General features: G+C 40.8%; 1 protein-coding gene across 2 annotated transcripts in view; it reads right to left on the bottom strand.

The window, feature by feature from the left end:
* DHRSX (dehydrogenase/reductase X-linked) overlaps positions 1–18,175 on the bottom strand; it is a 163,077-nt gene that overhangs the window by 19,321 nt on the left and 125,581 nt on the right. For both annotated transcript variants that reach the window (XM_048324043.1, XM_048324051.1), the window contains one exon: positions 10,094–10,301. In XM_048324043.1, coding sequence (XP_048180000.1) covers positions 10,094–10,301 — 208 coding nt within the window. The remainder of the gene's footprint in view (positions 1–10,093; positions 10,302–18,175) is intronic.

Genomic DNA, 18,175 nt, shown 5'->3' with positions numbered 1-18,175 from the left:
CAAGTGGGTTGAAACTCTCATGGGAGAAGTTGCACAGCCAAGATACTGGGTGATGGATGTATTTTGCAGCAAAAATAGTGCCTGAAGCTTGCCTCACAATGAGGAGAAAAAACCCCACCAAAATGAAAACTGAGCACCAAGTGTATATAAAATAATATTAACAGGGTAATTATATTTTAAAAGAAAACCGTATGCAAAATGCCCTGCTTCCTGTCTTCCAGATCTTCTTGAATGGATTTCAAGCAACATCAGCTGAACCTAGTATTATAAACATTTGAAGTACTTACTACCTCTGGAGATTTGCAGGCCCTCTAAAGCGATTAGGGTTCAGTGTATCTGTGCCAGCCTTAATCCACTTCCCGAGATAACAGGCATATAAAATAGGACACATGTGCCACAAACCTAAACCAGGCAAGAAAAATAAAAGGCCAGCCCCAGATCAAGGAGAACCTCTAAGGAGCAGGATCAGACATGTTTTACATGCCTTTCAAAAGAACAGTACTCCACACAGAGGATATGAAATCAAATCAGATAATCCTTGGTAGAAGAATATGCAGTAAGATTTGGACCTGGATGCTTTCATGTTCATATCATATTTACTTCTTTAGCAGGTTCCAATCAGCTACACTTGTATAAAGCCACTGATGAAGTACCACAAACTTCATGATGATGGAAGTCATCATTTCATATGCAAAGGAAAATAGGGACCTAAGCTGTTATTGGCTGTGATGCATGAGAGTTGTGATAACTGAACTCCTCTCTGAAAAATTACCGAGGTACATTCAGAGCTTGGCAGTCATAACAACTAGACAGTGTACAGTCCTGACAGAAAAAAACAAGTATGCTGCCTCATAGTGTCCTTCCTACATATTTTTTAGCATCTCAGAACAGTTTGGGTTGGAAGGGATCTTAAAGATCACCTAGTTCCAACACAAATTTCATGGGCAGGGATACCTTCCACTAGACTAGGCTGCCCAGAGCCCAGTTCAGCCTGGCCTTGAACACTTCCAGGGACGGGACATCCACAGATTCTCTGGGCAACCTGTTCCAGCACTTCACCACCCTCAAAGTAAAGAATTTTTTCCAAATGTCTGATCTAAATGTATTCATTCAGTTTGAAGCCATTTCTCCTTGTCCTGTCACTATGTGTCCTTGTAAAAAAAAGTCTCTGTCTTTCTTGTAGGCTCCCTTCAGATACTGGAAGGCCACAATTAGATCATCACGGAGTCTTCTCTTTTCCAGGCTGAACTATCCTAATTCTCTTTGCCTTTCCTTGTAGGAGACATTTAATCATCTCCGTGTCCCTCCTCTGAACTCGCTCCAACAGCTCAATGCGCTTCCTGTGCTGGGGAGCCTGGAGCTGGATGCAGCACTCCAGGTGGGAGGCACCCAAATATACTCACAGTCTGTATAAGTTTATTTTCAACACTCCGAGCTCTAAAAACAACAAGACAGCTTTTCTCTTTCTACATTTTCAATCATCTTAGGATCATATATGACAAGTGGCAGACTGTGGAAGACTGAATTTTGCATCTTCAGCTTGGCAGGAAACAAAATTGAATAAATCTCTTCCTGAGACAGAGTCAGCTTCAGCATACTGCTGCTGGCTGCAGGGACATGACATGGCTGTGGTGCACAGTGCCTCCCACAGCAAAGTCCTGGGAAAACAGGCCTGCCAGGCACAGGGCACCAACTCTGGCCCCTGCTATTCATTCAAAAAGTAACAGATATACTTGGGTAAGATAAGACAGAAAGTTAAGCTTGTAAGTTGGTGGTGGCTAGCTCCAAGACTTTGATGAGCAATCAAGAGACATGGGGAGCAACTCATCTTTTTCAGACCATGCCTGAGCCTAGGATCAGCAGCAGCACCTCCTTCCTATTCCAGTGACAGAAAAGTAGGTCAGCATGATGGGGCCAAATAAATACCACTACAAATCCCATCTCTGATAAGCTGTCCAAGTTCATTCTTGTTTTATTACACATTGCTCCGGTTTCATCCAAATCCTCTTCTGCATATGCTCTGTATTTCCCACAGTGTGCCTGGTCTGTGGTAACGTAACCCCTGTGGTTACTTCCCCTTTCCCCAGCACTGAGATGGCACCACACAGATGTAGTCATTTGCCCTGAAGAGACTCACAGACAAAATTTAAACAGAATGATTAAATATGTAATAATGTACACAAACCACTAGTTCTTGACAGATTGTATTAATGATATAATCTGTTTGTGCCACATCTAGGATCAGGTTCCTTCTTGAAAAAATGAGGACTAGAGGCACTAAACCAAATTCCCTTTTTGTGTTTAGCTATTAAAATCCACCAAATCCCAAGTGTTTAGCTCAGAACATAATGAGAACAAAAAGAACCATGTGAACTACATCTTGTAGTATCTCAGTAGTCTTTCTAAAATGCAATACAGAAGTTTGTGGCTTGCAATCATAATCATTATAGTCATTACTAAAGCCAGAGCTACTCATGTGACTTCTGAATTGAAACTTTTCATAACTCACAAATTGGGTGGTGGATGATCCTGTTATATTAAAAATATGTGTTTACTGTTTCCAGTTCATCCTCGAATAGAGGATGGTGCTTGCTTCCCATGGTTCTCTCTAGTTACAAACATTAGGCTATTATAAATACATACAGGGAGTACACACAACTACTCATGTAAATGCATGGCGATATCTGCATGATGAACTGTGGAGGCACACCATGAATTGTAAACATATACAAGAAATAGATTTCATAAGTAATTGGGATTTCCTCACCCGTGGCTGCTGTAGTGAAGGCACACAACGGATTATAAACATATACGAGAAATACATTTCATAAGTAACGAGGATTTCCCCATCTGCAGCGGCCCACGAGCACATTTCCCACTTATACGGGAAATGGTCTAATACCTTAGAGCTGCCATTTGCAAAACCAGCTTGATAGCAGATTACTTGTGCCCCAGATCTAAGAACACACCTTTACAGCTCCTATTCTCTCCTGTGCACACCCAAAATCCTACCATCTTCAGTTCATTTTTTTTAGAAACCCGGAAAATTAACATTGTGTACCTTTGGAAAGGATTCATCTTAACTAACTTTACACCTTTATACAGCACAGACATCTACAGCTGAGCTAGCCACCAGAAGACCTCTTTGTCATTCACAGGGATGAACTGGCACTTGAATGACTTAATTCAGCTATCCAACTGTAGATACTTAGGATAAGACAGGTCCAGTAGTAGCTGTGACCATGAGGAAATCACACGTCTGATGCTGGCATTCATATTGCAGACATTTATGAACCAGGAGACATGTCAGAGGTGCCTTCCAGGCATAGATGCCTCAGACCTCTAGAAAAGGGGATGTTTTCAGTTTCTTGGTAGAACCTGATGTTTTATGTCAACCTTTGAAAACTCAGGATAACCACCAAAAATTATGTCTGAGTTGTTCGTGGAAGAATTTCCTTACTTCACACTGAAAGGTTTTTAAGTCTCCTTCAACTACTGGTAAGTTACAGACTGTCATTCAGAGAGGAGGAAAGGAGGGCCTGTAGATCTCCAAAATTTTCTAAAATTATTTTTTTCTGTAGTGAGTAGGGTCTTTAGGTGATGGGGCTCTGCAACACAAATTTCATCAGCATTTGTTTGTTAGGGACACATAACTCACAAATAGCAAAACAATGAGGAATTTAGATAGAACATATATATATGATTATGCAAATACATGAATATATATAAATATACCTGAATATGCACTCCCCACAACCTACTCCTCTGCATCTTCTTATTTTAATTCCAAACTGCTGCTCACCCATAAGCTCATTGGAGGATTTTCCAAGAGAAGCCAGTGGTCTTTCTCCTTAACCCTGTTTTACAACTCATTCACATGGAAGACAGAAACTGCCTGCAGCTCCTGTTCCTACCCTTGCTGAATGGGTAATTTCATTGGGGCTGGGGTTGTTTCCACTCTCTTTTGTTCTTTCTCTAAGAGATATGCTGATGAGAAAGATTAGGGGCTGCTCTGTATTCTGCTGCCAGTGGGTTCAAGTTTCCAAGTAGTGTAATACTACTGACCATAAGAAAACAGAATTTTAAGCACATGGTGATTGACTTCGAACTTCTCTGATGCATGAGGAAGAATTAAAGTAGTGTGATGCTATAACCCATAATTTAAAAGATTGTGCTGATGGTCTAGTTGAAATTTCAAGATTCTCTAATTCTCCAATCTTTCAGCTTTTTTGAGACCTTTACATTAGAGGCATCGAGGAGACCTTCTTTTAAACTGAGAGGAATCAGTCCAGAGTCCCTGCTATGTGTTTGATCCACAGCAAAATTATCCTCCTTTTTTGTGTTTTCTCCATTTTCAGCAAGTGTAACTGAGAATAGATTACCACACAAAGGTATTAATCGAATTCTTAGGAAAGTACTGCGTGGAATAGATTGATTGATGGAAAATGTCTTTCCTAACTAACTCTGTGGTTTCTGAGTACGAAACCAGTTACAGATTACAGGATGATAGGTGCTGATGTGCTAACACTGGTTAGGCTCATGTATTTTCACAATTTCTTAACTGTTTACTTACTCTCTCCCCAGCTACAGCAATGGAGGGACTATTTTTCTCACTGTTTTGGATACAAATTTAAATGCTTTCACATAAAATGAAGTAATCTTCCTGGGCTGTCAGGTTAAATCAGCAATCCTCTACCACACCAGAGTTAAGGATAAATCCTTTCTTACACAGTAAGACACACAGCTTCTGACATTTCAGTTGCTTACAGTCCAAAACAATTTCACATGGGTTTTCATACAGTTCACAGTGTAGCTTTAACCTGTTTTTCTTTAGACCATTTCCTGGGCTAAAAAGGGTGAATTCTGCAGGCAATATTAGACATGGAGACAGGTTTCCTGTCCTGTGAACAATTTTGAAAGATGGAAGACAATCTTCCCATTTCACACTGTCAGAAGGAAAAAGAAGGGATGGTTTTTTTCTTTTAATCAAACAACTAAAACTGCAGGACAGGACACGAGATGGATCTCTGTTCACACGGCTTCATTTTTTGCTTGCTCCATGGCTGTGTTTCAGCCTGTTCCAACTGGCACCTTCCAAGAGGAAGCTTGGGTGTGGTTTGGGGGATAAATCACACCAGCAGCTGCTCCAAATAAGTTATAAACAAGAACTTCAACATTGTTGACTCCCTGTGATGCACAGTGACATAATCCCACCCATTTTGTGCTGTCCTGCACAGCAACTGTACAATCCTCTGTGTGCCATAAGCTGAGGCAAGCAACACAAAGCCTTCATTTTCCAGCCATCAAAACACCCTGTGACAACTCTCAACGTGTCTCTTAAAATAAATACTTTAACCACTTAGACTTTAGAAAACATGTAGAATAATAGTGATATCTTGGGGTGCAGGGGAGCCACAGGTTCAGTGGAGACCAGGGTCCAGTGCTATTATGTGTGCACTGAGGGCCAGCCTGCCTTAGAGGGGTCTGACCTGACTTCAAACAGAAACAAAGGGCTCTGTGTTCAAAAGGCTTTGTGCTCAGCAGTTACAATAAATAAAGCAGCCAACCTCCATCCATGTAACCGGTAACAAACAGGACCTGGATACTGAACCAATTCCAGGGGTTAATATGCAAGAAAAAACCCCAGATCACCTGGATCTGGGGACTTAATAGTAGATTGCTCACTAGCCTTCTCAGGCTGGTCCCCTCTTTCCCCGAGAATTGTTCTATGGCTGTACAAATAATAAAATATTTAATAGGTGGAAAAAAAGACACCTATGGCTCTGAAAGCTTAAATCCCTGTACAGTATGTACAAAAATGGTACCTGCTGAAAGACCAGTGTTACTGGATTTAAGTAGATTGTTTTCTTCTCTATGTTTTTGACCAGAAAAACCTTTTGTAAAAATTAACTGCAAATTACACGTTTCTGCAAGTTTTCATTTTGTGAGAAAAACCCAGATTAGCTTTATGTGAGGACCACACACTCCCATGCACAGAAGATGTTGATGCAGATGAATTGCTGCTTTCAGCTGTGGGATTTAATTACTCTCATTCTCTACAGCTGGTGTTATTGTGTGGTGGTGTGTTTGTCTTCTGACACCTGGGGGGAAGGATGAATTAAATTTACTACATTCACAGTGCCAAAGGGACAGTTTGAATAAGAAATGCTGCAATAAGACTTTGTCCTCTGGCATGAATGATGAATCCAAGTCCTTTAGATCTTGTTTTCTAGACGTGCTTACAGACTGGAAGCATTTTTTAAAAAAATGTTAAAGGAAAATTACACTAAAGTGAAGCCTATTTTGACAAGGTGAAGGAAGTGAATTAGTTTATACTGGCTGATGTCTATCTAACCCATGTTCCTGAAGCCTTTCCCTTCCTTTTTACAGGCTGGCAGGGTCACTAATCCTACTCATTTTCAGTTTGTCAGCCAATAATCACTTATGTGGCACTATGTCTTTGGAAATGACAGCTGAGACAGGATCTGATGCAAAGCCCTCATTCCACAATACCTTCCTAAACACCAGTCTGGGGCGGCTGAAAGGACCAAATACTCTATAGCTGATAATGTCACGTTCACCAAGCTTGTCATAAACAAGGTTTTGGGGAACTTTACAACACTGCTGTCTGTCAAATGTCTCTACTTTGATGCCATAATGAAGTCATATGAAGCATAACAATCCCTGTTATCGGACATTAATGAGAGTCAACTTTTTGTTTGGCTCTAAGGCATTTTAATTGTAACACAAGCAGAGACCATCTGGCTTAAGAATGAATATTCAGTATCTGCTGCAGATGCAGAAATACTGGAGAGGGAAATGGTACTTCCTGGCTTCCAGCTTGCATGGTACCCAACACTAAAGCTGGTGTGTTACACACTTATCTAAATTGCTATTTGATGCTCAATGAATGACTTTTTAGGTTATTACTATCTCATTAATTAGTTAGTGTTTACTAGTTTGGACTTTATCTCTTCAAAAAGAAGATCAATTTATGATAAAAATCACTAAGGGATAAAATACTTCACTGCATTCTGCAGAGGACTGTGTCAGCTCATCAGGCTTTATTTACTGAGAAGTCATAGATATAGAAATCAAATTTTTTTTGAGGAATAAACATAATTTCTATCTTGTGTGACAGGTGCAGTCCATATTTATCAAAAATACAGAGGAAACATTTGCAAAGTGCAAATTTAGAGTACCACAGCAGACAATAACTTTTCTGAGAAAGAATCAAGCTGAGAAAAAATGAAACCATCACTTCTAAAGGTTAGGCATCAATTTCACAAATTTTATGGCTGTCACCAGAACCTTTAGTTTCGCCTATCTTATTTTTACAGGAATGCCTCTCACTGCAACTTGTGGGGGAAAAAACACCAAACTGATTTGGCCGAGATTTTTCTGAGCCATATACAAAATCTAGAACAAAATGTTTTGCAGTTTTAAGAAATTCAAGCTGTTAATACTTTCAGTAAATTATGCATACCTATCATGGCCTATTTACAAGATTGTAGGTCTACTTGTTTAAGAACCTAAATATCTTGAGGCAGCCCCAAGGTGGATGTTGAGCCAACAGCCTTGTCTGCCACACTGAGCTGCCTCAAATACAAGCAAAGGTGGGTGCCAGGCTGCAATCCTTAGGAGGTATTTGGCTTAGATGTAACTGGGACCAGTACTGGCAGAAATGCATTTTAAAGTAGTGGGGGCTCTGCCACTATATTTTGGAATTAAATCAAACAAGATGTTGACTCTCTCCTGAGGGAATGCGATGCGATGCATTTCCTCACTGAAGCTCTCTGGGCTGTGCTGGCTCTCACGAGTGCCATGTTGCAGTGGGTGAAGCAATTTCCTGCACACGTTTAGAAACCACTCTGGAATACTCCAGGGTGACAATATTTAGTTAAGTCAATATGATTAGAGAGCTATCACCTCATTTCACTGCATTACTGCCATAATGCTAGAAGGAAGATTCATATAAGTGCTCAGGAACAAAATTCCAAGGGGGAAAAAATCCATACACCAACTATCAGCTAATATTACCAGACAACTGAATTTTCTTGTACTTGGCTTTCTTACTTTTCTCAGGGGAAATTTACCCTAATGCACGAGACCAACACAAGACTCACACAGGCTTGAATGCTGAATACTACAGCCCTCAGTAGAGCACTATTAAAATTGCCAGGCAGGCTTTCAGTGTGAGCTTGCTGTGGGGCTGAACATTGCCCACTCGGGATGCCGAACAGGGCGTGCCTCTGGGATGAAGCGCTCCCAAACACATAGATATATCCTAAGCAATAAGCAATAAGCAAACAGCAGAAGTTGGAGCTGTAACTCAGAAGAATAAGGGAGGATAGGAAGAGAGAAAGTAAGAATTTCCCTCTCCTCTGGCTTTTGGGAAAAACACATTAACTGTTATACAAAAATGTGAAAATCTCAACCTCTGTAACTGAAGCATTCAGATATCCAAACCTGAGGTTTTTCTGACTCAGAAAGCAATTGATACATTTGCTTTTCAGGCAGTACAGATCTGTTCCATACAGACCAGTATGTCTGTCTATCACCTATTTCAAGGCAGAATTTCTTTTGAGCAGTGTCTCATCCAAAGAAGAAGGAAGTGATCAGGAACTATCATTGCAGAACTATTAGGGCTTTAAGAATGGGAATCCCTCTTGTGACAAATCATTTTAAATGTTCAATGATATTCAATTCAGTGTCTAAACATCACCAGTATAATACAAAAATGTCTCCTGAGCGCATCAATAAAACTAGGTGGGACTGAGTGCTGTAAAGAAGAGACTTGAAACTCACTCTCAGATGTGGGAAATTTGCCAGAGTTTTGTCTCTCCAGAGGAAATGCTGTGCACAACCTAAACATCTACATGAAACTGTTACATTAGCAAGGTAAAGTAAGTCCAATGAAAAAACACTACCACCTGAGACTGATATTTAAAATGACAATCACAAGACGCAAAACAAGTTTAAGGTACATGGTTTGGCAAAGCTGCAGTCTGCTTCTTTAAGAAGGCATTACACATTATGAGCATTCTTATTACAATTTTATTGCAATATTCAAGGTGCAGTCAGAAGATACTATTTTTTTTTTAAATATGGGTTTATTTGTTTGCATCTTATTTTGCAGCCACTCTTCCAGCCTCCAGTTTCATTTCTAAAATGAAAGCAATTGATATTTCCATATCAAAGTTTAAAATTAATTTGCTTTGTGGGACATGCTCCTTGATGTAAAATACTTCATTTTAATTAGGACATTTCATTTTCTCTAATGGAATCAGGTTCCATTTACTTAATCCAAAACTACTTTCTGAAAGAGCTATAAGCAGTACATTTTCTCAGCACAAGCCCTTCTAAGGCCTGTGAGCAAGAGATAATTGCACCTACACAGCTAAACTGATTTCAGATTAATCTACTTACACCCCTACAAAACATTACCCATAACTGGGCCTGCCCCACTTCTGGATCAGTTTTATTAAATAACTTTATGTTTCCTAAGGCAGACCAGGATCGGATAATAAAAATCAAGTACCATTACAAGTATGTGTCAGAATGAAAAACGTAATTAAAAATTGTCCTTCCTCCCTGAGCACAAGCACCTAGACCCTCACATCCTGGAGCACAACCACCTCCCATTGCCACTTTTGTACAACTTCCTTCTTCCCTTTGCCCTCTTCTCCGTAAAATGTTGTGTACATGTGGACCATGCCAGATCATGTCTTCTTCTCCTTAAGAGAATGTACAAGTGATTTCTGAAGAACACTTTGCATATTCTGGCTCCATGTTAGGATGATGTCCTGCCCCCATGCATGCACAGAAGCATGTGGATAGATCAGGGCAGAGATAACCAGTGCACAGGCACAGGCAGTGAAAGGCATTCCCTTTCCCTACAGTGACAGCTTGCTCCCTCCATTTAAAACAAATGTTTGTTTGCTGGAAAGCCTGTCGTTATTGATTTTGTACATCTCATCAGCACAGAGAAATGAAATAAATACCATACACTATGAAACACCTTCAGCTTCAGGCCAACTGCAGCTTGCACAATGCAGGGGCACAGAAATAAAATTATTTAAAAACAGCATACCTTGAAAAATAGCCAGGCTGTCATCCATTTGACCATTTTCACCACCCAAAAGACATGCTTGTAGAGCTCAGTATTCACTACTCCAGGGTCTACTACATTAGCAGTCACATGGCTTCCATTTGCAGTCAGAAGATGCTGTAGTCGATAGGTAAATAACACAAGGGCAAGTTTGCTTTGGGCATACGCTCCATGGGGTGAATACGAACATCTGAACACAGGAGAGAAAAAGAGAGGGAGATGCACGTAAAAATAACCAGAAGGAAAACATAACTGCACAAACATGAAATGTACCACATTTTGCAATATCCAGATATACACTGAGTCATCAGAAGAAACAGCTTATCACTGGCAGGCGTGTTGTTTACTCAAGTTCTGGTGATCATTCCATCAGACACCAAGTCTTATTTATAGCAGGGACAAAAATTAAAATAAAATTACACAATACCTGCCAGAGTCTCTATGTCAAACTCTTTAAACTAGAAATGCTGAGGCATCAGTCTCCAGGCTATCATCACCTAGAAGCCCTCAAACTTCTCTCCCCTCTTTCGCTCTGCTCTTTCCAAACATACACACACTATTTCCACCTATTAAATCCATGCCTGATCATACTACTTCTGGTTGCTATTATTATTTTTACTACATCAGTACCTACAAGTTGAAGGCTCCTGTGTTGGGAACAATACAGATGAGTAAGGTTGCACAGCTAAGAGATGGATAAAAAGATGGGGCAAGGAGAGCAGCTGCAAGCATAACCAGAGTTTACACAGTTTACAGGCCCTATACAGCCTTTAAAGCACAGATGGCTGGCAGGGTCTGTGCCAAAGAGGTATGACAAAGGCTCAAAAATTCCAGGAATTACAGCAAAACATTACCTGTTGAGACTCCTGCACACCTCTCATCTGAATGTCAAATGTACCTTTCTTTCAAGTCAAGCTTTCTAGGAAGTGCTGATTAGTTGGGTTTCATTGCATGCAGGCAGCAGTACATTTTTTTTCTGTTTTATAATAGGCAGGCTAGTTTCAGGGAAATTAGCAGGTATGTCACTTAAAAACCTCTTCCTGACTGGGGCCTCAGCATCACTTCCACAAATTCCTACGCCACAACAATTCACTGCTGTAATTATTCCAGCCTCTCATCTAACCTTGCTGGTGCTTAGCAGAACCAAAGGTAAATGGTGGCATTACAGACAGCTCATAGGCAAAGCAGGCAGGAGCCTAAAGCAACAGGCTCCTGGGAAGAGTAAAACCGCTCCGGTCCCCATCTGTTTTGCTTCTGCCAAAGCCTGGGGAAGCGATGCTGCATGCTGCAGCTGCTGCCCATGTGGATTCAGGGCTTAGGGTCCATGCAGCAGCAGGACCTTAACCTGCTGGTAAAAGGTGATAGAGGGGCACCCACCCAGGGACAAAACTCTCTTTCCTAGTTCCCTCCTTTCCCCTAGATGTTGTCCTATCTCTGTGGTGGCCACAGCTACAGCTCCATCCTCTACACCTTCACCCTTAATGCATTCCCAGGCCAGGGATGCTCCAGCTCTGCTGGAAAGCCTGCCTGTGATTTCTGTGGCTGTTACTACATGCAAGTTTTTTATTTTGAACGAATAGTAAACATATGAGTTCATTTTGTTATCTCATTCTTGTTGAATACCTTATTTATAATATCCTGTGCACTTCACCACAGAAAGACCTGGATGTTAAGAAAAAGGCTGACTTTCTGCAGAGGAATAAGGATACTGAAGCAATTTAACTTTCCATGTTATTTGAAAGGACTCAGAAACTTGGAGACACCACAGGAAATAAAAGACAACAACATTGAACCTCCAGTCCATCTCTTTTCTTTTTTTTTGCCCTACTCTTTTCTTGTTCAAACGAATCACAAACATCTACAAAAGCATCTACAATCTACAAAAGCATCTAAAATCTACAAAAGCATGATGTAAATTGAGAACTAAAAAGGACAGCTGATCATAGGTGGCTCTTGCACCAACCAACGGCCTCAGCTGTAACCTGCTGGATAACATATCTTCATTATCATAAAGATATCACCTGCCCCTTTGGGCAAAATGGGCTATTTAAAGAATAAAGAACAATCACTGCATGAATGTAAAAGTGACTTGGCATTAGTCAGGAAATTGCAGTTACATTTTAAATTCAGTAACGTCCATGCTCTGATCTGAGACGCTCAAAATGTCACCTTATGCTTCATGCATATTCCAACCCCTTAACTAGAAGGACCAGATCCTCAGCTGCTACAAGCTTCTCCTGTGCACAGCCGTGCAGGGCAGAGCTCACGCTACCCATGGGAAGAAGCATTCATCCCAAGCCGCCTCTGGCAGCCAGCTGGCAGCTAACCCTGGCACTCCTCCATCAGCACCACCAGTTCATTCCCCCACTGAACACAAGCTGGGGCACGGGACAAGCTTCCCGAGTTGAATTAGAGTGATCTTGTCTGGCAAGAGGCTTGCAGGGAAGCAGAGCTGGGGACTACTCTGACTTTTTCTGCCTGGGTCTAGTCTGGCCCTCAGTAACCTTCAGATGCCAGGCAGGAGGATGGTGAACTCTCCCCATGGCTCCCCATTCCCACATTTCGTGTGAGTGCTGTTTTGACTTACCTTGTGGCAATGAAGCATGAACTGTTACAAGGTCTGGATCTTCCAAAGCCTTATACTATGCATAGATATCTATGTCAGAGAAACATGAGTGCTGAGAAGATATAAAAGGCTACCCAATCAACGAGGAAGTCTTTTATATCACAGTGCAGGGATGCAAATGATCTGCAAGGCAGCCGGGAATCAGACTTCAATAACGTAATATAGACATGAAGAATATAAAATTGGATACACAGAGAAAAACTTTCAGCAGAGCCCCAGCAGTGATTACCTTCTCTCTTCCCAATTGCTGTGTGTGTGTTTTTTGCTTTCCAGGAATCTGACATCAATGGACTACATAAGACAGAGGAATAACGTGACACAGAACTAATGAGGATTTTCTGTTTTGTTTGTCAGACCCCATTTTATTAGAATCACGTTAAGTGCCACATTGAAAAAATAAATCACCCCTGGTTATTTGACTTCATTACATCCAGCATTGATTTTATGTATCAGAAAAATAGGACCGCATAGGCACCTGCACTTACACCACAATTCTCTCTCCCATGCACACGCATGAAGAATCACAGAAGGGTTTGGGTTGGAAGTTTAAAGATCACCTAGTCCCACAACCCTACCATAAGAAGAGACATCTTTCCACTTGACAAGATTGCTCAAAGTCCCATCCTGGCTTTGAATGGATGGGGCATCCACACTTTCTCTGGACAACCCATTTCTGTGCCTTACCATCCTCATCATAAAAATGTCTTTCTTTTGTCCAATCTAAATCTACCCTCTTTCAGTTTAAAACCATAAAATGTATTCCTCTTGCACATGGAATTATCTGACTTTTAAGTCTATGCATCTAAATCTGGCCTCTCCTGGCACCTTATGCTCTGTATGCACGTTTTTCACAATGAATAAAAGTATAATTGCATACTAAATAAAATAATATTGACATTCTGCATTTCCACATTTTCTGAAGGTTCTAAAATCTTTCTGAAATCAAAGTGCATACAAGAGGCAAACCATCCAAGCAGAACACAGCTTACCAGTGAACTGTGCTTAGCAGAGCAGTGCACACAAGGCACCTGTGCACACAAAGCACTTGGATCTTTGCTGCTTTGAGGACACAGGGTATCAATACTTCACAGCCAGGCAAGCAGACTCTCCAGCAGAGAAACTCTGCCTCCTAACCAGGCAACCAGCCAGACTGGTAGGTCCCAGCACCCACCCATGTGGGTGCTGGTCAGTCATCTAGAGAGCTGAGGAGGTACTGGTGTTTGATGCCCAGGGATACATCCTAATAAATACTGCCCACCTGGCTTAGGGGATGCCAGACAGCATGTGCTGTGATACGGCAAGCCTGTACACAGTCAGCGGTGAGGAAAAGTGGAGCAAGGACTTGGTGGGAAGAAGTTCAGTGGGAAAGTATGGCATGCCTGGCATCAGTAGCTTGGAGTAGTTCATGCTCACCGAGTCATTTGAGCGGGGCTTGCTGTGGACCACTCTTCCTACCACAGAAAACAGTGGCGTCCCCCAGGGGATGTCCCTCCATTGCATTTTGCTGAGTCAGTGCTGATAAAACAAGGCAATGCACAACTCACTAAATGAAAAGTACAGGAGGAGTTAAGGCAGGCAGAATTTAATTTGCTGCTTTGAAATCTGACTAAGAGAGCACCAATATATAAGACCTTCCCTTCCTTTGAAAATAATGTTTTATTGATTCTATACTGATGAATAAAGGATCAGGATAAAGCAGGTTCTGCATTTTGTGTCCAATTAATTTTTAGCAGAAGTTCTTATTTCTGGCTTAAGATTTTTTGCAACATAGACTACAGGTTTGACTTAGTATAACAAAAATTAGGGAGGAGAAAAGAAAGAACAAAATAAATAGGTATTTAATTCTGGAGTGAGTGCCTTGAGGTTTGCTGGTGGGTTTTTTTGGTTTTTGTTTTGTTTGGTTTGGTTTGATTTGGGTTTTTTGCTTTTATTTGTTTGTTTGTTTGTTTGGGGGGGTTTTGTTTGTTTTTATTCTTTTCTTTTTTCTTCTTTTCTACCAGAAGCTGATTAGCTGATTTTGCCACTTATCTCCATGGTGCTGTCTCCAGCAGCAGTCTCCCTGTGGAATGTATTTTCAAAAAGTAATGAGAAGCTGAATTTCAAACCGAAGCCTGCAGTGGCTAATTAGATGTTTAAGTATGAACTCAGCTGCTATCCCAGTTTGAAAGCTGGATCGATGTTCAGCACATCCCTTGCCAATCAGTCTTCCTCTTGTTTCTTCTCAGGTTGGATTTAGGTGGTCTGTTTTCTGCAGTGGTCTCCCACTTATGCCCAGTGATCCCATGTTTAGTAAAGAGCATTAAGTGAGGTCAGGGTGCCCACTGAGTAACAGGGGAAACAAAATTGCTGCTCAGCACAGACCACTTCCTTCACCCCTCCTGTGCACGGGGCTCTCTTGTTGCTCTCAGCTTCTTCACTCTGATTAAGGGCTCCTTTCGCATGTGCACACCTGTAACAGACATTAGGGACTGACCGACTGACAGCACCCTCTCCCCCACCACATCTTGCTTCAGCAAAAGGCTCAGAGGACCTGGGACCATCCTGACTGGCACACAAATCAATTTAACCCAGCTAGTGCTAGCAATGAAGCTTTCCTGATGTGGACTTCTTTCACAATTGTCTTGCACGTCATCCTCCTTTCACCCATCACTGTGCTCCCCAGTTTCCAGTGTGTTAATTTGCCTGGAGGGCAAATTAACCAAGATCAAACTGCAGAAAAGCCAGCTGCTATGTGCTCCATTAAAAGACAAGTGATGCAAAATGTGGCTGACATGCTGGGGTTTTTAATGAAAGGCCACACAAAATTTCAATATATGCCTTAGGATGAATCAGGGAATTAAGCAAAACATAGGCTTGCTGTATTAAAATGACTAAAGCTTCCTAATGATTTATGTATTAATCTTGCAATACATCATCACCATTGCTTAGTCAAGACTATAAAAGCCTATTATTAAACACTCATGAAGCTTTCACAGTCTTAAATTTTCTTTCTTCAGGGAATGCAGCACAAGATTTTTCAAGTTTTGATAGATTTTGCAGCTTATTTTGAAGCAGATAGAGAAATATATTGGAAAATAAACGTGCCTTTACTGGTTATCATAAGCAGTTTCTTTCTCTTCTCTTATGATCAACCTTGAGTGCTAAATATTGTTTATTAGATTAAAGCAGGCTTCCTGACAGTACTACACATATTTATCCTGTGAACACATTTTCTGTGTTTCTGTGTTTCTGTTCATCTCATTAATTGTGATTTTCCTTCAGTAAAGAAACACAAACAAACAAACAAACAAACAAAAACCACCAAAAAAAAAAAAACCCAAGCAGAAATATAGACAAGGAGAAAAGACCAAGATGGAGAAATGAGAATATTACCACTGACAACCAGTATTTTACCAGCTGAAAGAAAGAAGCTTATACATTAGCAAAACAAAGCTCAAATCTAAGGTATTAACTTATCTACTTATTCAGATGCTGTAGCAGTTATGTTTTGTCCAGCAGCTGTCCTGTTACCAAATACTACTATAGGCTGTTGCACAGTCATTCATCTCACCTACATGACTGGACATTTTGGGAGCTCATGTACTTCTTCATGTATATTTCTTTCATATATGTGATGTGTAACCTTAAAAAATAAATTGTGACTATATACATATAACAGTTAAGGTGGCTGTAGCATAAACCTTGAGTGAATAAGGAATGCAGTATTAGGGACTCCTGAAGAGCCCTCATGACCCTGTGATGAACTTGTTCGAAAGGAAGGCTGCCAGACCATTACATTAAATTAGTGGTTCTACACAAGCTAAAAAACAAATCCTTCATGTCTTGATTTGTGTCATGGGGGTTACTTAAGCAGTCATAGGCCAGTGGCACTTTCAGAGCAACTCATCTTGCCTTTCATTCCTCTTCCTGCAGTGAGCTCCTCGGTTCCATGTGGCTCACACACAGCTCTGGACAAATACAGGCTTCCTCTGGCATCTTTCAACTGTAGTAAAATAACATTTTTCTTCTTAAAATTAGAGTATAAGAGTAGAAGCCCGGAGCTGGGAAACGCTCTCTAACAGGTAAAATGTTGGTAATGGTCTCAATAACTGATATCTCTGCAAATCAGTGACTCCTGCCTTGTGCTTAACCCACAGTGCAGTAGGAGTCACAAGCTGGAAGCTGGGTGGTGTTTTGATTTCTCTTTCTTTTTTAAACCCATGCTTCCCACCTTCCACCACTTCACTGTATAAATGGGTAACATTCAATGACCAGCCCCTTGTTATAGCCTTTAGGAAATGCAGAGGGAACAAAAATTAACTTACTGTCCCCTGAGGACTACATTTAGTAAAGAAACCTAGAATGTATTTATTTTAAAATCATTTATAAAAGGCAAAATAAGCAAGGGCTTGTCATCCCGGGTGTTACTGTCATCCAGATGGAATCAGAGCATCATTTTTCATTTGGCTGAGCCCTACTCCTAATGGCAGGAGGTGAGATGCCAAGAGCTATTCCGCTCTACGGAGAGTTGCTGTGTGCAGCTCAGTTGCTGTGTGCTCAGCACAGTTCTCAAATGCATATAACATGGACTCAAAGGCTGGTCTTCTCAAAGTCTCACCAGAATCAGTACCTTTAAAGAAGCAAAATTTTTCTGTTTGTGTACAGTTGGTGTTAATTTCAAATGTTTTGGATTATTTTAAATATCAGTGTCAAGTTCAAGCTGTAATTATTGTAATTCTATTCTCCCAGGAATTATATCTCTTTATTTAGAATTATATAAATTGCCACTTTTCTACAGTCAGGACATTTGATGCAGTGTTAAGTACTTGCTAATAGCTGAAGTGGTATTTGAACATAATAGTATCTCTTCATTCAGTTAAAAATTTCCATTAAACAAATCAATGAGTAAATATATAAAAGGAAGCAAGAGTTTGCATTGCTTTATCCAAGAAAAAGATCATGGCTTCAGGACTGTTCTGTGTCCTCGTGACCCTTTTGAGAGATGGGGAAACAACATGGGCATGTATCTTTTCATATGATCTCTTGGGTAATCTGGATCTCAGGTTATTGAAGATTGTCACATGTGGTAAGATCATGTACAGGATTGTAAATGGGGGGAGGTACTCTCCAACCACTTGTGGAAAGCTTCCTACCTCTCCTGCAATAGAGCTTTTAAGTTGAAGGAAGTAATGGGGACTTTTATGGTTTCTTTGCTTCCACCAGAATGCACATAGGACCACAAAAGGCCCAGCAATAACTTGAATAATCCAAAATCTTCTTGAAAAGCATCTTGAAACCGGTGTAGACTTTTGCAAATTATCTGCAAATTCTGAGCTGTTCATTCTGGGACTCAAAAGGAACTGTAGGGTCTGAACATGTATAATAAAGTGCTGCCATTTCAAATCCAGCACAGCGCACCAAATGTGGTTGGCAGATTTACAGTAGACTATGTTGGTGTA

The sequence above is a fragment of the Corvus hawaiiensis genome, chromosome 2, assembly GCF_020740725.1.
Source record: "Corvus hawaiiensis isolate bCorHaw1 chromosome 2, bCorHaw1.pri.cur, whole genome shotgun sequence".
In the NCBI taxonomy this organism is placed as follows: Eukaryota; Metazoa; Chordata; class Aves; order Passeriformes; family Corvidae; genus Corvus; species Corvus hawaiiensis.
Note: the sequence above shows the minus strand (reverse complement) of the source record. Positions and strands in the feature narration are given on the sequence as shown.